The sequence below is a fragment of the Larus michahellis genome, chromosome 1 (genome assembly GCF_964199755.1).
Source record: "Larus michahellis chromosome 1, bLarMic1.1, whole genome shotgun sequence".
Taxonomy (NCBI): domain Eukaryota; kingdom Metazoa; phylum Chordata; class Aves; order Charadriiformes; family Laridae; genus Larus; species Larus michahellis.
This window is the reverse complement of record NC_133896.1, coordinates 17681926-17705484: the sequence shown is the minus strand read 5'-3', so window position 1 is coordinate 17705484 and position 23559 is coordinate 17681926. Positions and strand designations below refer to the sequence as shown.

General features: G+C 42.8%; 1 protein-coding gene across 3 annotated transcripts in view; it reads right to left on the bottom strand.

Annotated features, from left to right (window-relative positions):
- The window catches only part of GRAMD4 (GRAM domain containing 4), a 79448-nt gene that overhangs the window by 26371 nt on the left and 29518 nt on the right, over positions 1–23559 (bottom strand). For all 3 annotated transcript variants that reach the window (XM_074584998.1, XM_074585078.1, XM_074585171.1), the window contains exons 3-4: positions 15556–15676; positions 856–976 (exon numbers count right to left, since the gene is read on the bottom strand). In XM_074584998.1, the coding sequence (XP_074441099.1) occupies positions 856–976; positions 15556–15676 (242 nt within the window). The remainder of the gene's footprint in view (positions 1–855; positions 977–15555; positions 15677–23559) is intronic.

Genomic DNA, 23559 nt, shown 5'->3' with positions numbered 1-23559 from the left:
ACTGGCAGTGCTTATTGCACACAATTACCAACTCAGCCTGCACTATCTATCTCTCAGTGACAGTAGTTGACGGTGAACCACAGATACTACTGTTCAGCCAAGCAATCTTAGCTACTGCTGAGGAAGATAATGCAGGCAGCTACGTATGCAAGTGGTCTAGACCAACAAGGCCATCAAGCAGCTGCTATGGTCTTCAAATCTGAAGTCCACACAGCTAGGCAGACTAAGGAGAGACAACATCAAATGTGATGCTTGGCATCATCAAGGTGGGTGTCCTCAAGGCTGAAAGGACTTAGGGGTACTGGAAGGCATGTTTCCATTTGTCACGGCAGTGGTAAGGAAGGCTCAAACTCCAGTCACTCCCTCACATTTAAGGGTTGTGCTGTGGTACTGGGATGTCCTTGCTGATGCTAGAAAAGGAGTAACAAGGACTGGGCAGTCTGGACGTGACATAGGTTTTGAAGAGGCAAAGCACGTGCAATAGCATGGCAAAGGCTCTGGCATTCAGTAACACACAGTGCACACCAATAGCTCCAAGTAGGTGAGATCCCAGAGGGAGGGCATCAGAGAAGGTGAAATGAAGAATATCCCAACTAGACAAGTGTCAGGACACCTCTGTAGCTAGGGCAGTATGTATGGCCAAGTAACTCAGGTGTACATGGGTGTACAAGATGCACTTTTATAGGAAAACACAGACAGTTTCAGTTTCTGTGAGCTACTAATTTATTTTAAGAGCCCCTAGGCTGGAAATGGATGCTTTCACCAGAATTCCTCAGAGACAGTCAAAGATCTCAAGTGGCTTTCAGCTTTACAGCGAAGATATTTATCTTACCTTGCTTTAGATATTTCTCTTACCTTGCTTTAAGTACTTCATTGACTTTTTGTTCTAGTTCTAATCTCCTCTGCCGTTCCTTTTCTAGCTCCTGCCTTAACGTTTCAGCATTTGTTTCTTCTCTCAGCTTCCTGAGCTCCTCCTCTGTAAATTAAGGAAGAAGAAAAAGATTTAGTTACCCTGAAGTATTTCTATAAGGAAATTAAAACCTAATTATGACAGATCAGGTGGTGGTTGTTGTTTTTCAATCTGTGCTATACCAAACATATTCACCAGAAAAAACGATTAACCAAGGGCTAGAAAGACTTCATAAAAAACACACAACTACATTATGTACAAAATGTTTAGTTAAAATTGTTAAAGCAAGGAGAAAAACAACTTCAAAGTTTTCTTTTCAAGGTGCAATGTATCAAAAATAAGGCCTTGGTACAAGCTACGTTTATCTAAATAAAATGTGACGTACCCTTCATTCCCCAAAGAAAGGATCAGCAGGAAAGGCTGTCTATTGCTAAATCCAGTGGTTGTAACAAGAGAAAAAAAAAAAAAAAAAGTATGTTTTCTTCCCCCATGTCTATGAGTAGAAAAACCCCCAACACATACTCACATAAAGTCATACGATGCCATATAACCTGTCAATGGAATCTGTCAATTTCTGGCACCTCTGCATTTTTATACAAGTCAGATGGCCCCACTATGGACCTGAATATCTCACATTTTTAAGAAGGGGTTATGAGATAAGGAACTAAGTTCAGATTTTTACCCTGTTCTGAGGTTAGAGTGTGCCCTACTAACCTCCATATAATAATTTATACATAAATATATATATATGTACATATACTTACTTATACAAACACTCTCACAACTTTTTTCACGAGAACTTAGTGTCAACTACGCATAAGGCTCTTTTTGTGTCTAATTAGCCTTGTTTTTTTGTCACTGGCAGCATCCCTGTCCATGCCCTTACTTTACTCTAGAGCTGCAATGCTCAAGCTACTATCACTGATCACTCTTCCCAGACAGGTATATAAGAGACATGACAAAAAGGAGATTGTGAATCTCTTTTTTTTTTTTTTTTTTTTTTCAACAAAAAATGACACTCCATTTTGCTCTTTGGGTTTGTTTTTAAGCTCCACCTCAACAATATAAGGTAGAACAGCAGGTGTATTTCAAGCTTAAAGAAAACCAGAACAGAAAATACTTGCTAATTCCACTATCAACACAGACACAGGGGTTCAGGCTTTATGTCATTTTACAAGATTTGTATATTATGTTATACCCTCCAGCAACCTCTTCTGTTTCTTTTTACATATTGCCTTGTAAATCTTTGATAAGCAGATAATTTTGATATCTGAGCCCCTCTGACACCAATCATTATGTGTTTTGAGAAGGTCTGAAGCTCTAGTGCAAATATTCAGAAGAGCTGATAAACTCTCCCCCCGTCCACAGGAGCCCCTTGTGCAGTATCTCCGATCATTTTATCCACTGTGCAAGTTAGGTGGTGGTAGATTAACTATATTCCTGCAGCGCTAAGAGATTTAGGGCACAGAAGAGAGATGGGAAAAAGCTACACAAATCGAGAGGACAGTACAATGTGATGGCTTCCACCATGAAGCTACAGATTGAACTCCACCAAACTGAAAGGAGTGCTGTCATCTCACCACTGATGCTTTCTCTGACCAGAGGAAGAAGAGCTGGAACACAGAAACCAAGTTATCCTCCAGCAACTAAAACTGAAACGTATTCCCAAGTGCAGGGTAGGGAATTTTCACTGTTGCAGCAGGTATTGTCTCTCCTGTAAATAAATGGAAAGATATGGACAAAAGGGCATACCTATGGTGCTGTTCCTAATTATGCGTCCACAAGGAATTTTAAATCCAACAAGAAAACTATGTTTATAAGTAGCTTATCCTACTTTCATGGGCTCGCCTTGTTCCAGAACAAGAGCACGCACACAGCTGAGGGGAAACATCTGTTGCACTTCAAATGCACTGGAGCTTGAGCAATATCATGAAGATATCACAAAAAGTTCCAAAGCTTGATAGGGATGTTATCTTCTCAAGGCCATTAAAGGGAAAAAATTCTTCATTAAGTACTTTTTTTTTTTTTTTAAAGAGGAAGTGACTATGCATTGTGTATACATAAGAAAACCGCAAGCAGTCTGGTTTTCTTGAAACTTCTTCAAGTGCCCTTGAAACTCTACTCAGATCTTCCGGCTTCCTTAATCCTAGTTGTTCTGATTGCGCTACATCTTGTTCCACTAAAAACAAAACAAAACCCCCAGAAACTTGACCACTAGGAGGACAAACAGTGCCGGAGCTGCAGAATTTCTTTATGCAAAGAGGCAGAGTTAAAGGGTACACAACAAACGAGGTAGAACTCCTATAAAACATAACAAAAAATACAGCATCTCATCATTAAGGATTGTCACGGCTTCACATTTCATGGCATTTCCTAACTTTCAAGTACATGACTTTGCAATTTAAATCCACTCCACTACAACTGCTCTGGCCCCTCCAACTCTTTAAAGCAGCGTTTGTTGCTGCTTTGGCAGCACTGCAGTCTGGCATTGTAAAACCTCCGTGTCTGGTTAGTTAAATACTTTACATTTGCTAAGCAACAGAAACCACAGGGTGGGGGGGGAGGAGGGGGAAGAGAAGCGTTCTTCCTTGCCCTCTTCCCTGAAATAATCTACAGTTTGGCCAAGCTGAACTGAACTTATAAAGGACATTTTTTTCTAGCCCTGAGGGCTCCTCCTGTAGAACGAGTGAAGTTGGCTACAAAGACCAGAGGTCACGGACCCTTGAGAAGAGCCTGTAAGAACATTTCACCATGGTATCTATCTATTGAGCTTTACAGATGAGCATCCTCCTTGACAATGAGAACAGAGTGCTCCTTGGACTTCGTCTTCAGGCAGTTAAAATTCAAAGATCCTCCCCCCTCCACACACACACAAAAAGGTAAAACATAAAAGGACACACTTTGGGTCCAAGATTAATCATCTTCCATAATTTCTCTCCCAGGTACATCAATCTCAGCTCCCTATCTTCCGCTGGGCAAAAAAACTTTAAAATATTACAAGAGGCTCAGCGCACATTTTAAGTGGACATGCAGGTGATGTGAGCAGCCATAAAGGTGACTTGGTGAGAAGGGGAAAATTACTGAACAGAAGAAAACGTCTGCTGAAATGCTGACAGAGAAAATGCCTGCCAGCCTGGGAAGCAGAAGCATCCTTGCGAAGTGCAGCTGGCCTCTTAGAAGTACCCAGCTGGGTACCTAGAAACCAGAGGCATCCTGAGATACCATCGACAAGAGCAAAACCAAGGAACTGTGGCAGCAACTTATCATCTGAAAAGGTGAAAAACAGTCTGGAAAAAGGGGAAAACATCTTGAGAAAGTAAGAATTGGTACCTGCCATTGGCTGTTCTATCTGCAATAACAGGACAACGGTCTAGAAAAATAAAAATTGGCCCAAGAGAACAGAAAACATCAACATCTATTGGCCACGCAGGGTAAAAAAGAGAAGTTAATAGCATCTATTGGTTGCTGTAGTGGTGGTGTCCTACACCTCCTTATTTCTCTACAATACAAAAATGACTTAATTTTTATCCAAAACGGAGTTTCTCTGTTTGAGAGCTTCCCGTGTTGCACGTACTTTTCCTTTCCTAAATAGGTTGAACTCTCTGCACAAATTTTCTAAGTGATCTTGGATCTGGGGAGGGTTTGGCTTGTCCTCCCACTTCTGGGATGGTTGGGTCCCCCCCGGGATGATTTGGCACCTTCTGAGATCCGTCTAATAAGTTTGCTACTGGTATTATTGTGAACATACAGATATATGTGTACATAAATAATCCATCATAAGTATTTCTGCTGCTATATTATTGATATATTTGCTTCACTAGTGATAAGTTTGTAGTAAACTGTAATAATATACATGTACTTGGTTGCTGCCATGCTACTGAATGCTGCCAATAATTTATAGCAGCTTTATATATATATATGCACATATATATTTTCATTCATATATATATTCACTTTATCACAGGTATAGTTGCTAGTGGTGATTTTTGTGGTATCTGTGGAAATCTGTAATAGAGAAATTTAGACTAAAACACCTATCTATTACAGAATCCTACCAACCCACAGTCACAATCTCTATATACCTCCAGGCTGGGTAACCCTTTAGTTCGTGACAGCACGTATGACCCTGAAAAAATGCTTCAAAATCTCTCTAACAAAGTCAACTTGTGTAAAAAAAGCAGAACAATACCTGGGTAATACTGCACTTTTAAAAATGAGAGAAAAATGTGAGGAAATGCAACAATAGTGTTTCAACTACATTAACTTGCATATTTTTGCACTGTAAACCCTAGGAGAGTTGACCCCGTAGGAAAGACCACCATCAGCAATGCATCTCACAAGTTACCAAAAAAATGTATCCATGTCAGGTTTTCTACAGTATTTTATCTTCTATTAGGTGTAACACAACTGTCGCACCTGCACTCTAAGGATTTGATCATTTAAATTTGAAGACTTAACAATTCAAAAAATTTAGTTGATATCACGTAATTTTTAAAAGATAAGCTACCCAGCATTTTGTTCCATCATTGTATGTCATCAGCCACCAGAGCAACTGAAAAATTTCAGTTTACTCCCCAGAATACACAAGCTTGTAAGAAATGTTTTGATAAAAAGCTCTTAAATAACGAAGTATTTAGTTCAGGTGAGACTGAAGAGTATCTGAGAAGTATTTAGAAAAGAAGGATGATACATCAGGCTGGGAAGGCATGGCAGCAGGTTGGATTTCTAATTCAATACTGCATGTGCAGTAAAGCGGATGTCTCCCTTAATATGGGGATTGGAGGTGGATTAGGGAGTCTCCTAGTAGCTATTTTACATAATAGTATCCCTTTGTAGGCCTACAGGTATGCTGCAAAATCCCCCTCTGGCACAAAGTGATAAAAAAAAGAAATAAATCAAAATAGAAACAGTGGTCTGCAGTCTGTAGCTAGCTACCAAATTAGTTTAGTGTTAAATCTAAGGAGTGAGAGTTAAAAACTAGAAATGCCAAAAAGCGTACAGGCACTCAGTTATATTTACGTGGGGAAACACCAGTACTCAACAAGACAGAAATAACCCTTCTGCGTCTATGTTAACTATGGCAAATCTCCCTACAACCCTTTGAACATTACCAGAGTTCAAGTATGCTGTTTAATTGGTACTGAACGCACTAAATCCCAAGCCACACCGATGGAGCCACACAATGGGAGTTTTCTCCAGCACAGGCAGCTTCTGCCCTTGCCAGACGTCCATCTCCTACAGAAAGCTAATATTTTAACTTGGTCCCCACTAAATCAACCATACGACGTTACTAACAAGATGTTAGGAGTCTGAAAACATGCCTATTTTCATCATCATAGACATCGAAGAGCTTTTAGTCTTCATCTTAAACACCAGCAGCAAATATCAGTGCTGTGAAAGACGTGGAACGGCTCCACCACTTGTGAGAAAGCAAAAGACATGCAAAGAGCATTGTCTGACCAACAAGTAGCGATGGAAGAAGGACCCACAAGAGACATCCCTAACCCGTTTTCTACCAGTTTACAGTTATTTTGTAATTCATATACTCCTCTGGAGACAAGTTCACAGTTCATAGCTATAACTGGATACAGCTTAATTGTGTACTGTTTGTTACCTGTTCTTCTTCTAACCTCTGACTTTCCTTCCCCAGGGCTTACGTCCTTTCCACCAGAACCACAGAGACCACCAAAGACTTACCACAAATCTACCCAAAAGACTTCAGATAAAACATTAGCCTTTGATCCCAGACATTGCAAGACATTCTGCTTCTTTGCATGCCAGATGCTCGGAAAAGAAAAGGGCTTCTTTAAGCCATCGGTCTAGCAGCTCCATTTCATTATCCATCCTTTCTTCTTTAAGTCGCATCTTAAATTCACGTCCTCTTTCATGCTTAGACTTCTACACTTCATTCAGGAAGCACAAAGCTCACCTGTTTAGGAGGACTACTCAGCATTTTAAGAGGGAAGAACCAAAAAACCTACTGTTCCTGCTTTAGATTTTTATTTTTCTTTTCCCTTTAATTCAGAAAAGCCATGAATGAACTTGGTGAGGCATAATGATGGGTTTCAGCATCACTGATCCCTCTTTTGCCAAGTGCTTCCTCAGAATTTGTTTTGGTAACTATGTTTTTCGTGGACTCCATATTACATCATTTAGTTTTAAAAAAAGTAGATTAAGGGGAGGTCCTGTTAAACTGAAGGCAGAAGCTCTCAGACTTTGTCTAGCTCGGAGGTGGTTCTTTATGACAACCGAGGCACAAAGGTGAGAATAACGTAAATTGTTTCTCTCTGTATCTTGCCATAGGTATTTTGCAAAGCAACATTGAGAAGGCTAAGCCTCATATACGAACATTTAGTAGCTACATCAAGTGAAATGAAAGAGTTACTGAGCCCAGCACCCTGTTTGGTGATGGTCAGGACGAGGAACTCTTCCACCAGCACAACAAGAGGGACTTGCAGCAGTACCCTCTGATGCAGCGCAGGGACTTCCTCCGCCAGGCATGCTGCACAGTGCTAAGGAGGGGAACAGCAGCCAACGTTACAGCATCACACAGAGTGCTACACAAAAACTACTCCCCATACATTGCGATTATGATTTCCTCTTTGTAAGACCACAGTTTAAGGTGCCAGTGAGCGAGAGCATTAGCTACTTAGAAGGAACAGAGACACCTACAAGCCCTGATTCACCTCCATAACCTTCAGCAGCGACTGTCACAATGAAATTCCACGCAGCAAGGGTGAACTTTTGTCATATTTTTTGGTATCATTCAACCGCTTATTTATTCAGTGGTGAGTACTTCTAGATGAGCAAAGCAACCATTGTATGGAAAAAGTAATTCAAGAGTAAGCGCAAAAAAAAAAAAAACCCAACCAAACCACCCCAAATCCAACACCTCATATGATCTACTGCTATCTAGGGATCAAAGCGTGTTGTCCACCCATTGAGCTACACAACTAATCCTCTATGAAGAGGATCCTCCTTCCACAAAAACTTACTTTCCTATTATTCCAAAAGACTCATCCTGAGCCACTTTATCTTCAGCTAAACTGTGTAGAAGAAAATAATGCTAAAAACACATGAAGGTGTTTTTTTTTTTAACCCAACCTGTCTATGGATGGGGACAAAAAGTAAGACATCCAAATGCTAATCAGATAAGGAAAAAAAACACCAAAACAAAAGAAAAAAAAAAAACCAACCAAAATGAACTCAGCAAAGAAGGAAAACTGAAGAAAGAACTATTTGGGGTTTTTTGCATTTGAGAACATGACCTTGCTTTGTCAAATTAATGGTTTTCCCTTGTGGTCAGGCCTTTTGATTGTTTGCATGAGTCTTTCATACAGAAAAAAGTGGGAAAAAAGATTTTCTAAAAGGAATATTGGTGTCATAAAAAAAAACAAAAACAAAAAAGCAGACAGATACATTAAAGATGAACTACATTTTTTGAGTGCATATCCTTGCCTCCCCTACCCCATTTTATATAGGGATGTTGGTAGAATGGAGAAAGAAACAGTTAAATACAAAAACCACATTTTCACTATAACCTTTCTCCAGCTTAGTCTGGTTTACCTACACACATCAAAACGAAGAAGTGACCTGTCATATTCAGAAAGTCATGCCAATTTGCCTTAAAAAAATCCTAACAGAGGTTTGGCAGTTAAACAATCCCTGTTTGGCAATTAAACAATCCCTCTTTTTACTTTGTTTCCGTCATTCTGTTGTGCCTCTGCTCTTTCAAAGGTAGAGGAGCTGCTGCTCCAGTACTTACAACAAGCACAGTTTTTGAGGACCGATTTTTGAGTCTCTTTGCATACGCCTACAGGGCAGGGAGCAGCGTGGGCTCTCTCTGCGCTGATAAGAAATAAGCCAACTCTGATTCAGAAGCAGTGGAGGGAAGGCTGAGTCTGAACCGTCATCCTCCTTCTCAGTGTCATTAATATTCCCCTGGTACTATTTTCTTCACCCCGATAGCACCATTTCATGTGAAGTGTTCTACTTCATGTGATGAGGGAGAGTGATTTCCAAAGCACATTATATTTGACAAGACCATCTTCCTCTGTGCAAGCTGGTCTATCTCCTCTCTCACCATTCCTGTTATGTCCCACTTCAAGTGGGTGAGGTTAGAAAGAATTAAGAGGTCATTACTATGTACAAAATAGTTATGCTAACAACCAATTAGTAACTTTACATATAGTGTTTTCAGTGGAGCTTTATTGTATTATAACACATACAGGATCATTTTCCATTCATTACAGAAGGATTTTAAATATAAGCTTCCTGAAAATATGCAAACTATCTTAAAATTCAATAGCTGAGACAGATCCCCTTCTCAAAACATCAAGCGGGAAGTTTTCTGTTGCTAGTTACACTTTTGCCAGCTTGGAAGTCATGAAGAGTACTGCTGCTCTATGAATTTTCAGAAATTTCCGAAACTAAAAATGCCAGAAAAGTTGCAGAATCCATCTAAAATGAAGGGAAATGCTAAAATTTTGTTATTACTGCAGAAACTGTTTTCACTCCCTGGTTTTGGCAGAAGTGAAACCATCTATAAATGTTGAAATAACATCTGGCTCAGGAATAGCAGCAGGCTCTCCCAAGACTTTTGTGTGACTAAGCCGAGCGGGGAAGGGCAGGTTCCACACAGGGCTCCCAAAATCTCCAGCCCAGTTAGACAAAAGGGACAGGCACAGCAGTGCTGACTGTGACCCTGCCTGAGCTTTCACAACGACTCTGCAGTTCATGAAGCCAAGTTGGGCAAGCAAAAAAGGGCAGAAGCAAGCGCACACCCCACCAACATAACGCGATGCGTAGGCAGCATCTGTTTGAGCTGGTGGAGGAGCTAAAACAATACATCTCTGTCAGCAGAGTGCTGCACTTTGGGTAACCAGCCCCGCAAAAAGGCAGTGTGACGACATGCTGGGTTGGGCCCTCCACCATTCTGGCATCTTCATGCCACCACCATTCACGCACTTTGGACAACGACATGCATAGATTGCACAAGCCAGATCCAGAACAAGGACCGGCCCAGGACTCTGGCCTGCTGCCATGCTGGGTTGGAGCCACATCCTTTCCCTCTCCCCTGGTCTCAGGAACTTTATGCTCTTGGAATCCAAGTTGAGAGCGAGCGTGAGCACAACCCAGCCTCCATCAGTCAGAGCAGAGTCCTCACAGATGAGAAACAGAGGTCTGAATCCTCCTTAGTCTGCACTCTGACCTCTTAAAATAGCAGGCAAGGGCTATAACCTGCTTAGAATTGCCTCTTCCAACAACGTGTCCAGGAAAATGAAGCCAGAATTTTGGAGGGTTTTTTTGTCCAGGAAGGCTAGACATGAACTCAGTACACATGGTGCATCATGTAACCATCTCTGGGTATAATGAAAACCCTTCCCACACCTCTTAAGAAACTTTCTGTTGTTTTTGAGAAGTCTCCCAGTCAGAAGTCAGACTTGGAAAAACTTAAATTTGTTAGTACAAAGCAAGCGAGAGCAGCTCTGGTGAACAAACCGCTCTGTGGCAAAGCCTGGACTCAGTCTTTTCACTGTGGCTTCTCTGGCTGCCCAAAGAAAACGTTCGGGAAGATTCCCCACCAGTCACCAAACGCAAACCACAGTCCTCATTCAGACGGACTCCACAAGTTCAAGGGATGCATGCAGGTGTCTCAGGAACACCCTGTTAGTGCCTTGGAGTCCCGGATTTTAAGCCGAAAGAAAGAAGACTCCAGGGGAGGAGTAAAGGGTGAGAGAAGCCCTGGGTAAGCTCCACTGCCACAGCAGCCTCGGTGCTCACCAGCGTCAGCAGGATTTGGGATGCCATGCTGCAGCGCCAGGATCTGTTGGCCAGGGTTGACCATCTAGCAAGGAATGGCTACTATGGCCCAAAACTGGTATGTGGGGGCCTCAGATATACACAGTAGCTACTTACTCTCTTACCAGGGTCTTCGCCTGCTATGTAAAGCAATGTTTTATTCTGCTTCAAGATTTCTGAACCAAAGGTGACTACAGGCTGCCGTGTCAGTGAGAAGACAGCAAAACCAATGAATGCAGCGAATTCGTTCCTCTGCTCTTCTCCAGCTCCGCTACTGAGGGTGTTTGACCCTCACGTCAGGAGAAATTACACCCAGGGTGTTCTGACATAGCTGGTAATTGGACTCTGACTCAGCTTCATAGTCAATTTGTTACATACAATTACTATGGGTGTCTGAGGAGGTATTAGCATTTCTGTACAGAATAGGACTTTGTAGTACAGGTCTTTTGCTGGTCACAACCACCACCACACACGTCACCTCTAAGGTTTATCACTTTCTAACACCCCAGGTCTCTCTAAAGACCACATATGGTTTTCTAGAGCTCCACTTTCATGAGGTCTACGTTCTGCTAGGTCACTCTTCTTACAAAGAATCATTGGGTCATTTATACCAAAAAGTAGAAGCCAGAGAAAACAGTTAGTCACATAAAAGGTCTAAAAAGGCACATGAGAATGAAGAGAGTGGGGAAGAGGAAATTTCAATGGGAAAGCAGCATAATCCCAACTTCTTTTGTAATGTTGGTATGAAAATCATAGACTGAAACCATCAGTTTCGTTAAGTCCCCAGAGACTCCTGCCACAGCCTGCTGTACAGAGTGGAATGTAAAACCCTTGTGGCAGAGGACTTTATTTCCTCCTAAAGCTTTTCATCCTCACACGGCGTTTCTTCCATTTACCAGTTTATGACTAACTCTCTTCCCTAACAGTCACCTGGCTTGTTTACTTTTAGCTGCTGCTACCACCAACTCCTCTTCCCTGAGCTGCTAAAATTAGCATTGCAAAAGGTTTGACACCCTTGAATGGGAATCAGCTAATGCTTCACGTAAACCACAGGATGCACATGTGCTTACAAAGCACCTTGTAGCACCAGCACCAGAGTGCTGATATCTGCAGAACTGCCCTCCATAAGCAGGCACAAACAGTAATGGGAAGAAAAACAGAATGTTTACCCCAATGAGATGCAAACCTAGAAAGATATTGCCTATCCTTTTGTCTTTCAAATGCAAGAGCAGCAACCACGTTTTTATTTCTTGTTTAGATACAACTAGATTTTGAAATGGAAGCACTAAATCCACTACTAACCTTAGCACATCAACCTCGCTGCCCCAGTTCAGTCAGTGGTTACCTTCCCAACCTGAACCCTCAGCTAGCATCAGGGCAGTGTTCACGTGCGTTAAAAACAAGGTTATAGTAATACACAAAGTCCTTTAGAAATGGATGATTCTGACGGCAACAGCTCCAAGACAAAGCTTCCTCCATCCATGTGCACTCGGAGGTCCAGCAGACGAAGCTCTTTGCACTTTCCCTTCAGCAGGCGTTCAAGTCAGCAGGAACCCACCCTGACGCCGCAGTCTCACCAGACCCAACACGCATGTTTTCAGCATTCCTGTAATAAGGCTCAGAAGGAGCCATTAGATTACAGAGATTAAGACCATTCCCGCACAGACAGGAAAAGCAACTTTAGCCCTTTTGGCTGGAAGAGTCAGCTGATCCCTCCCTTGCTTAAGATGTCATTATCCAAGATCCCTTCCTCCACGTGCCTCATCCTCCTGTCACTCTGCAGCTTAAACCCCTCGCATTTCCAGTCACATTTTATTTGCATTTACAGCTATGCAACACAGCTAAGCAGTTCCTCTCCATCGTCACTTCTCCAGATGTTTAGATTATCTCTGCGCTAAGGAAGAGATTCATCTGGCATCTTAGATGAAGATATTTTCCCTTTACAGACAACTGTTTGTCTCCAGTAACTACTTGCTCCAGATTTCCTCTGCAGCTTTTAGAGGCTACAGATAGGTTTGGGATATGTTTCACTGAAAACACTGCTCAGCCAAACTGCACCTTTCATTTGTGCCTGCTAATGGCTGAATGGAGTTTCCAGAAGACAGCACTTTGCTCTTGCTTTAGCCAAGCACTCTCAACTACAAACCCACACTGACCTGTAGCTGTGTGGACTATGTGTACATTATACATAATATATAACTAGGAGGAAATTTTTCCTCCTTAAAACCTCCTGGCTAATAACACACCTATACAAATAAGAGGTACAGAAGAGGCAAAAATAAAGTCAGGATCAGGCTGATAATGGTTAGAAACGCAACACATTAAAAAGAAAATCCATGGAACTTTAAATATTTCCCCCACATATTAACAATTGCTTTGATTTCTGCACACCTAGCTGGAGGAAATGGGAGTAGGAGGAAATGACAAACAGTTTATGTAAAAATACAATTCTAGAAAGGTGTCCTTAAGGAATGCCATTATTAAAAAAGTATGCAAATACAGCTGAGTGACTAGCCTTCTTAAAAAAAATAATCTATTGCAGTGATAGGATTAAAAAAAGAAAAATAAAAATCAGGCTTTCTTCCAAGGCAAATTAAAGTAAACAAACGGCACATTTCCAGAATGTTTGTTTGCTCACCATCAGTTCACTTTTGTGAAGAAAAAAAAAATACTGAATCGTTTCCAGTACCAAAAAAAATTAACTCAAAAAGAAGAAGGCAGAAAAGAAAAGAATACATGAACCATATGCAAAAAGTGAGGTCCTACTTCTCTCCAACCGACAAAAATTTTTTACAATGAGATTGACGAAATACTGGCACAGGTTGCCCAGAGAGGTGGCAGATGCCCCACCCCTGGAAACATTCAAGCTCAGGCTGGACGGGGCTTTGAGCAACCTGATGTAGTTGAAGATGTCCCTGCTCACTGCAGGGGGGTTGGACCAGATGACCTTTAAAGGTCCCTTCCAACCCAAACTACTCTATGATACTATGTACGTCAGCCCAAAATTCTGAAGGGGGTGGGTGTGTAAGGGATGAGTGTTAATGTGTTTATTTCTCTACCAATCTATTATTCTTTCTCTTGTTTTTACACACAGAGTTGCAACCAATTTGCCAAGACAAGACTGTAATTGCAGCTAAAACAAACCCAAGGCTTTGGTAAAGAGCTCTTGACCTAACAGTAATGGCTGGAGTCCCCTAGGACTGACCCACATCACTCAGCCGAACTACCCCATAGGCCTGAGCCTCCAACCATCTGCTCAAAGTTTACATGAAAGGGTGAGCTTCATTACCCTCTACCCTGGAGTTTGCCACAAAAGTGAACAGATTCAAAAGAAACAGATTTAGCTAAAAGTGGCAACACAGTTGATCAAAAGGTTTTCAAACTACAGCATGAACCTGAAGAGCAAAAATGTTCACAAAAATGAGCGTCCCACATGGTTACTGTAACCACATACTAAGGACTGAAAACAGATTCACCAGCCATGGAAGCGTTTGGGAAACATACGGTGTTTTTAAAGCAAAATATATGTCCTAGTTCAAACCAGAAATCAGTTCTGGGAAGTCCTGCTGTTTCTGTTACACAACAGATTACATCAGGAAGTCACAAGTGTCCCATCTAGTTTAAAAAACAATTTGATAACAGCAGCTTAAGCAATACGTCTTTGGGGATGGAAGGAGTACATGGTAACTCTGTACTGCACAGTCAAATAAGAATTCAAAGAAATCACTGAAACCAACAAGGCGAGTCAAACAGAGCTTTCAGTTTTTGCTTGCTATTCCAATCACGATACCTCTTCCAGATACCAGTGGAAGGTGATAGCAGATCGCTATAAACTCTTGCCCAGTCTCCTTTATCGTGCCTCCCTCTCATACACAAGGGGAAAAAAAAAATAATCAAAGCAATCTTGCCAAATGATAAAAAAGTCACAGAAAATTAATTCCAAATCCTTAAGAATATGCTGAAGATAAAACACAAGTCTTGTTGTTAGATTATAATCTAGAAATTTAATAGAAACTATAACCTTGTTATTTCTACCTCTTAGGAAATATCTGACAAGCTTCAAACACATAAAAACACCCCCATATTCTGAAGTTCAAAAATAATCCATTAAAATGACCATTTTGTGAAGCACCTGAGCAAGACCTCTCATTGATTTATTAGAGATCTCTACTTCTATCAAATGAACAGAATGCTTGTCTCCTGTTTTTTTCAGTTTTAACTATCCTGTCTTACAAGTCGGCAGTTCAGAGCTGCTGAGGTAAAAATTCCAAAAGTCTTACCAATGCCTCTAGCCATGAATGACAATTTTGTCTCATATATACATATATATACACCCACAAAACCAAACAAGTAACACTTGAAATCTACAGATACTCTTATCTTTATTTCTTATACTACTTACCAGTAATTCATATACTGTTCAGAGAGGTGTTTTAAGACCTATTACTTGTTGAAGCAGCTGCCAAGGAAATGGTCACCCCTTCAGAAATCTTTCTCCTTACAATTACTACTAGACAAAAAACACCTGTTGCAACCACATTAAGGTTAATTCTAAGATAACGTGAAGGTGTCAACACCAGGACCTCGACTAAGCAGCTTTTGTCATGTAGTGAGGTATGTTGTGAGGAATGCAATGAGGAAAAAAAATATCCAAGTGACACAGAAACCTTGGGAATGTTTTTAAGTTCCTCCTAGAGAAGTGTCAGCCCACGTGCTATCTGCACTTCAGCCCACATGCCATCAGCCCACCTCAGAATTCTGATGCCAGCTTCTGTGGTTTAGAGAGGCCTTATTTCAGCAGGCTTAAGCCATTCTTTTCCACACAGCATTAATTTTATACTTACGTAAAAAGTGTTTTTCCAGTAAGGCTATTTCCAGGTGACCTTTGATCTCATTCAGTCTGTCAGATTCCGTTCTGTTAAAATCCTGGACTCCTGAAGCCATGATGATGGTCCCTGGACCAGCCTGTAAGAAAACAAGAACACACTGACAGCTCAGAGGCACATTTGGGTTTTTTTTGTCATTTAAATACATGAACTTTCTTCTGGGCCAGTAAAGAAACAGCCACGTTTCGCTCGTGCAAGTATTGACAACTCTGTATGCCTCTTATTCAGCATTAAATTACCACAATAAATGAATGAAAGCTAATAAAATGCATAGCATCTCCCATGTGAGTTTACAGAATGCACTTCTGCAGACCTTGGGGAGTTACAGAAAACAAAGATTTTTAATTCCCCCCCCCTTACCAGTTCTGCTGCATCACCATTTAGCCTTTCTTCTGCTGATTTAAAAGGCATTTTTATATTATCCCTCTCCTCCCACTCAATGAATGGTCATTGCAACATACTTGACGTGTAAAATTGTGAAGCTAACAAAAGTAATACTTTTCTAGATATTCACACAGTTTTGAAAACACATACTGTATGTTTTAATATCCATTTATGGAATGTGAAATTCTGACGGCTGCAGTCTCTCTGCAAGGAAGATCAGCGCAGGGATCCCCTGCTCCTCCAGCACAGCCCAGTTACTGCTGAAGGATGTGGCTGGTGCCCAGAGGCTCATCCTGGCAGACCAGGAGAGCGGGGAGTCAGGAGATTGTGTGTCTCCTGGAGACTCTCTCAGTTTTCTAAAACTCCTCTCACAGCAGACTGTGTTTCTGATTCACCAGCACCCCTCAAACGAAATAAGCACTAGAAATACTGCAGAATGCAAGAATTACAGTGCAACTTGATTAGTTAAGAACAGAATTGACCGCTGCCACCTCCACAAATGGAGCACAGAAAAAGCCCATGCAGCAGAAGGCAGGTGATGCTGTCCTCCTCTCATGAGGTGGGCATTTTCAGACAGCAAGAAAAAGGGTGGGCATCTCCCTAAGGGCATCTCCTGGGTCATGGCTGTCCAGGCACTATGTGCAGTCCCCAACAGGTACAAAAAGTCTGCCAACGAGAATGACAGGAGCTTCCCCAACAGCTTACACTCAGCCGTGCTAGATTACAGAAGCCTACATCTAAGAAATGATCTCAAGACAAAAAGGGATTTATTTACCTATCCTAACCATTTCCCCGCCCCTTGTTTGAGCTCTGAAAACACACAAGAACTGTATTGCTTTCAAAAGTCAGCTTGCATACATTTAACCATGACAGTTTAAATTACATACATATATAAACTCAACTGATCTACAAGAGAGTTAATTAAAAGACATTTTCTATGTTTTAGGAAAGACGTGCAGAAAGCTCACTGATGGCAAAGTACTTTCACTGTTGGGAATGACGTGCACTTTTAAAATAAAACAGTGTGGAGATACCTATTAAACATCTGTTTTCTTGCTTGAGCTGAACAGATGCTGAGTTTAAGCCTCAGAATTTGTCTATACAGGCAAATTAGCGCTCTGTAGGCATTTACTGCATGGCATTTACCTGGCACCAAGTCCCCACCTGGGCTTGCTCAATTCAGCGCCAGGCAGAGATGCTATTTCCAGTCCTGAAAGCAGCACGGTTACACCCACACCACCCTCCGCCAACGCTACTGGCCCCGATGCGGAGCAGAAGCCAGCAGCTCAGCAGCAGCTTGTGCTACTTCCTACTTTGGAGCCAGGATGAACCAAAAGGCACGGCAGAGATGGACAGACCCCAGGGCAGCCCTCAGGCAGGGACCTGCACCGCAGCATCCTCCATCGTCCTCCTCATGCTCCAGATTTCCCATTCACACCTGCCTTTATCCAGGGAGGCGCAGTACAACGTGCCACTTGCAACCACTCCAAGGCACTGCTGAAGAGTAACAGACATCTGTTCTCAGATGAGCATGGGATGGCAATTAACCTCTGCGTTGATTTCTTATCTATAGAGATAACTCGTATTTATTTACGCTGGAACATTTAGTGTTATCACTTGCCAGACACTTGGGAGAGCCCCAAGGAGGAAGATGTGGCTGAAGTGGAACAGCAGGGGACCCTTACAACACACTCTACAGGCAGGCAAAAGGAAGGCATTATGAAAATACAGATTGCTGCTCGGGCGTTAAAGCATGGCTTTCTATATTGTATATCCACATCTGGTACAAAGGGAAAGTCTCTGCTCCGACCACTCAGGAGTTCATACAGAACTGTCTAAAGAAACAGTGCCACTGCTTAAAAGTAAACAAACAGATAAATAAGTAAAGTCACGTACAGGTCAAAGAGCAAGATGCTGTATTCATCAAGAATGCTCCTGGGCTCTGTGCATGGGTTTGCATCACAAGGTTTTGGTCATGGAGGGGCTACAGGGGTGGCTTCTGTGAGAAGCTGCTAGAAGCTTCCCCCATGTCCCACACAGCCAATGCCAGTCAGTGGCAAGATGGACCCGCTGCTGGATAAGGCTGAGCCCATCAGCCAATGGTGGTAGCACCGCTGGGATAACATATTTAAGAAGGGGGGGGGGGGAAACCTGCTGCGCAACAGCAGCCAGAAGAGAGGAGTGAGAATACATGAAAGAAACAGCCCTGCAGACAACAAGGTCAGTGGAGAAGGAGGGGGAGGAGGTGCTCCAGGCATCAGAGCAGAGATTCCCCTGCAGCCGACAGGGAAGACCATGGTGAGGCAGGCTGTCCCCCTGCAGTCCATGGAGGTCCATGGTGGAGCAGAGATCCACCTGCAGCCTGTGCAGAATCCCACACCAGAGCAGGCAGATGCCTGAAGGAGGCTGTGACCCCATAGAGAGCCCATGCTGGAGCAGACTCCTGGCAGGACCTCTGGACTCGTGGAGAGAGGAGCCCACACTGGAGTAGGTCTGCTGTCAGGACTTGAGACCCTATGGGGGACACACACTGGAGCAGTCTGTTCCTGAAGGACTGCACCCCATGGAAAGGGCCCACGCTGGAGCAGTTCATAAAGAACTGCAGCCCGTGGGAAGGACCCACATTGGAGAAGTTGGTGGAGGACTGTCTGCCATGGGAGGGACCCCACACCAGAGCAGGGGAAGAGCGTGAGGAGGAAAGAGCGTCAGAGACAACATGTGATGAGCTGGCCACAAACCAAGACAGCACCTGGCTCCTGCCCAACCAGTCCCTCTCCCCAACACCATGTGCTGTGGTGGGGACAGGAACATAGAGACTGAGGTGGGGACAGGAACATAGAGACTGAGGTGGGGACAGGAACATAGAGAGAGGAAGGAGAGGAAGAAGAAAGGGGCTAGCAAATATCCAAGCATATTAAAGTTTTCATCCTCATTGAAGATACTCAAGATATTTCACCAAGAGATGAGCTACATTTCAGAAATCCATCTAGAAAAACAGATCCACTTTTGCCTCTTCAGAAATGTTAAGTCATTAATTAAAGCCCAGGATACCTTGACAGTGCCTCTTAGGAAGGAGGAAAAAGCAAAAGTTACCTAGGACGAAGGAATGAGTGATATGGGCGAACAGAACTCTTTCTGAAAGTTTTCAAATGTGTGCTTCTGCTAAAGCATTGGACCCAAGAAGTCTGACATAGGTTAATGGGTTAAAAATCTGCAGGTAAACATCATTAAACTAACCCCAAAAGGTTACAATGACCTCCTAAGTTAAAGGAAAAAAAGGAAAAAACATCCACTAAGTTAAAACAATAACTATTGCTAACAATACTAGGAGCAAGATCATGCAATTATCATATAGTAAAATAGTTTAACCAGAGTAGTAAGATACAGTGATACGAGTTTGCTGCAAAACAAAGCATGCAGCTTCAAAAATTAGTGACAACATAACGTATTAATGAATGTAAGTTAGAAGCGTTCAGAAGACTGAGCATGTCCAGGACAGTGGTATGGGAGACATTTAAGCCGATGCTTCTTTTGTTCCAGAAGATTTTTTTCCCACACACCTATACACCTCATTTTGTCAAGAGGTGTTAACGGGCTAAAAGGATAAGAAATAAGGTTTATACGTTTCCTGGAGGTCAGCTGCCTGCCTCTGGATTCAAAAAGTACCTCTGCCTGAAGTTACCATAACCGACTCAACTCATAAGTTAACAAAAAAATTATCTTGTATTAATTCCAGCGTTAACTGGGTAGTTTTTCTTTCTTCTGCTGCCTCTGCAGGCTAGTGCTGGGACTCTGGCTGGATTAACTACATTTTTAACATAACTACAGATGCCCCTTCTTGCTTCTGACTCACAGTAAAAGCCTTGAAGGCTTCCATAGATTTCTGCTTTTCCTTCAGCCTCTCCAGCTTTGACAGTATTTGACACAGGAGCCCTCTTAAAATGTTGGCAGTCACTATTACTTAGCAAAGACCGTGCAGAAGGCTTGGCGGTGCCTAGGAAGCCTGCAAAATGCCAGAGTTGAGCGTAGAAAGTCAGAGCCAGAGGGGTTAAAGGAAGATCTGTGATGACAATAGACTGCCTCTAACCCACCGTCAAGAGTTCAGAGTTGCTGCTCCAAGCCACATCCAGCTCCGGATCTGAAAAACCACAGCTACCCACAGATGTGTTTTTCAAGCCATCTGTAGTTCAGGCTTTTCATAGCAGCACCTGCCAATCTGAGAGCTCTCTGCTTCCCTCCCCAAACCCCCTTCATCCTTCGAGCCCTGGGATTCACTTTGTGGACCGAGCACCGACACCAGCTTCACCGTACAGCCACAGAAAAGGTCTAAGTCACTTAAAAGAAAGTGTCTGCATGAATAATAATCCTTAGTAGCAATTCTGGGAAGCATACCCCTGTTGGCAAGCTCCTAAAACACAGCTCTATTTTTACATAAATTAAAAAAAAAAAAATCTAGTGCTAGCCAGGTTTAGAGACTTCAGTATCTCAACTGTAATGTTTGCATCATGCTTTATACCTTCCAAGCATCATGCTTTATAGCTTCCAATCATTATAAATGAGGTGACAGATACAGAATTGTTTAAGGTTTTAATTGACATGTTTTAGGAAAAGCCAAACTGTACTGGAACAGCAATTAAATTAATGTTTTCTGTGACACAATAACTCAGATTTAATCCTAGCACGCTGGCAGGGAACTTGCATAAGTAGATTAGGCTGCTTTCAGTACACCATGCCAGGTACGAGAGCACTTCGATTTGCAATGCTCACTGCCAGGTTAGTGTAGAACCTCCATGGGTTTAAACACAAATTTGTTTTTCCCCCCTCTGCTGAAGGGGCCTCTGCACTGAGTTCATTCATATACCTGTATGTAGTACCGAACATTTTCTCCCTTTTATAAAAATGGAACACTTGTCACATTAAGAGTACATAAATTCATGAGATGAATTAAAATGAGGCAAATCGAGCCAGAACTAGCAAATACAAGGACAATCTATGATTTTCAGTGCACAGTCCCTATCCCTGAACTTTTGCATCTTAGCAAACCAAGGTGCTGGAACAATGTTTTAAATCCTTTTTACATGCAGAATCGTGATGTAGCAGGAAGGAACCCACGTTCCATCTACGGAATCAGAAACCACGATGACCCTGAATAAAGGGGACTTTAATTACCAAGCCAGCAACATTACCTGAATTTCCAATGTCACAACAAGACAAATGCTAGTTGGGAAGTAGGAATGGACCAGGTTACCCCCTCTACCTATTTTGTGAGTGTGGTGGTTTTACAAAACAATGCAGAAATAACAGTGCTGCATACAGTGATGAATGTCCTTGCTTTAAAAAAACAAAACAAAACAAAACCAACCAAACAAAAAAACCACCAACAAAAACCAGCCAGACACTTACAGTGAAGAAGGAAGGGAGGAAGAAATCTGGGAAGCCAGTCAGGAACACAGAGATGCTTAGAAAAGAGTTAATTTGTTAGCCAACGTGGCTGTCTTGGTAATGATCTGATCACAGTGTCCAAGTACCCACAGACCTAAGGAAATACCTGCTACCCGAGATATAACTGGCAGTCAGGGCACTTAAATGAGAGTGGGAAAAGTACCCACACAAGCAAACAGCCAGCCTGTACGTTGAGAACAAACTAGTTCAAATTAAGACACCTTCTGAACAAAACATCTCAGAAACCACCGAGGACAAATTCAAAGGAAAATAACAAATCCTTCCAACCTCAGGGCTCTCCTACCAGGAGGAAGGAAGCTGTGTGCTTTACCCAAACACGAGTCAGGATTCACCGCTTGGATGTGCACAAGTCTATGGGAACGGATGGGTTACATCCAAGAGTGCCGAAAGAGTTGGCAGACGTGCTCGCCAAGCCACTTTCCATTATTTACCTCAAGTCATGGCTAACTGGGGAGGTCCCAATGGACCGGAGGATAGCAAATGTAGCACCCATTTACAAAAAAGGCAGAAAGGAGGATCCAGGAAACCATGGGCCTGTCAGTCTGACCTCAGTAGCAGGGAAGGTCATGGAGTGGATCATCTTGAGTGCCATTACAACTCATATAATGGGCAAGCAGGGGATCAGGCCTAGTCAGCATGGGTTTAGGAAAGGCAGGTCCTGCCTGATGAACCTGATCTCCTTCTATGACAAGATGACCTGATTATTGCATGAGGGAAAGGCTGTGGACATTGTCTACCTAGACTTTCGAAAAGCATTTGACACTGTGCCCCATAGAATTCTCATGGAAAAACTGGCGGCTCATGGCCTGGATGAGCATATGATCTGCTGGATCAAACACTGGCTGGATGGGCGGTCCCAAAGAGTGGTGGTCAATGGAGTTAAATCCAGCTGGCGGCTGGTCACAAGTGGTGTTCTTCGGGGCTCGGCGTTGGGACTATTTCTGTTTAACATCTTTATTGACGACCTTGATAAGGACATAGAGTGTATCATCAGCAAGTTTGCAGATGACATGAAGCTAAGCAGGAGTGTTGATCTACATGAGGATAGGGAGGCTCTACAGAGAGACTTGGATAGATTGGACCGATGGGCCAATGCTAATGGAATGTGCTTCAACAAGGCCAAGTGCCGGGTCCTGCAGTTGGGCCACAACAACCCCATGCATTGCTACAGGCTTGGGGAAGTGTGGCTGGAGAGCTGCCTGGCGGAAAAGGACCTGGGGGTTCTAATTGACAAGCGGCTGAACATGAGCCAGCAGTGTGCCTAGGTAGCCAAGAAAGCCAATGGCATCCTGGCTTGTATTAGAAATAGCGTGACCAGCAGAAGGAGGGAGGTGATTGTCCCCCTGTACTCAGCACTGGTGAGGCCACACCTTGAGTATTGTGTCCAGTTCTGGGCACCTCAATATGAGAGAGATATTGAGGTGCTGGAGCGAGTGCAGAGGAGGACAACGAAGCTGGTGAAGGGCCTGCAGAATAAATCTTATGAGGAGCGATTGAAGGAGCTGGGACTGTTTAGTTTGAGGAAGAGGAGGCTGAGGGGAGACCTCATCACTCTCTACAACTACTTGAAAGGACATTGTAGAGAGGTTGGTGCTGGTCTCTTCTCACAGGTAATTAGGGATAGAACAAGAGGGAATGGGTTCAAGCTGCAGCAGGGTAGGTTTAAGCTGGACATTAGGAAAAAATTCTTCACAGAAAGAGTGGTTAGACACTGGAATAGGCTGCCCAGGGAGGTGGTGGAGTCACCGTCTCTGAATGTGTTTAAGACTCGTTTAGACGTGGTGTTAAGGGATATGGTGCAGGGGAGAACTTTGTAGAGTGGAGTTGATGGTTGGACTCGATGATCCCAAGGGTCTTTTCCAACCTAAATGATTCTATGATTCTATGTTTATTATTGAACTAAACAGGTAAAGTTCACAGTTTTAAAGTTTTGAGATACAGAATAGAAGATGACCTCATCTGGCCATCCTTTCTGTCCTTCCAGAGGGTGTAAACTTTGAATGTGCTACTTCAGTAAGACACATGAAGTGTTGGGCCCAAGTCCCACCGTTGTATCTGTGGCCCGGGACTGAACATTCACATCCCTTGTTGGAGGTGTGTAACGGAGGATGCTCT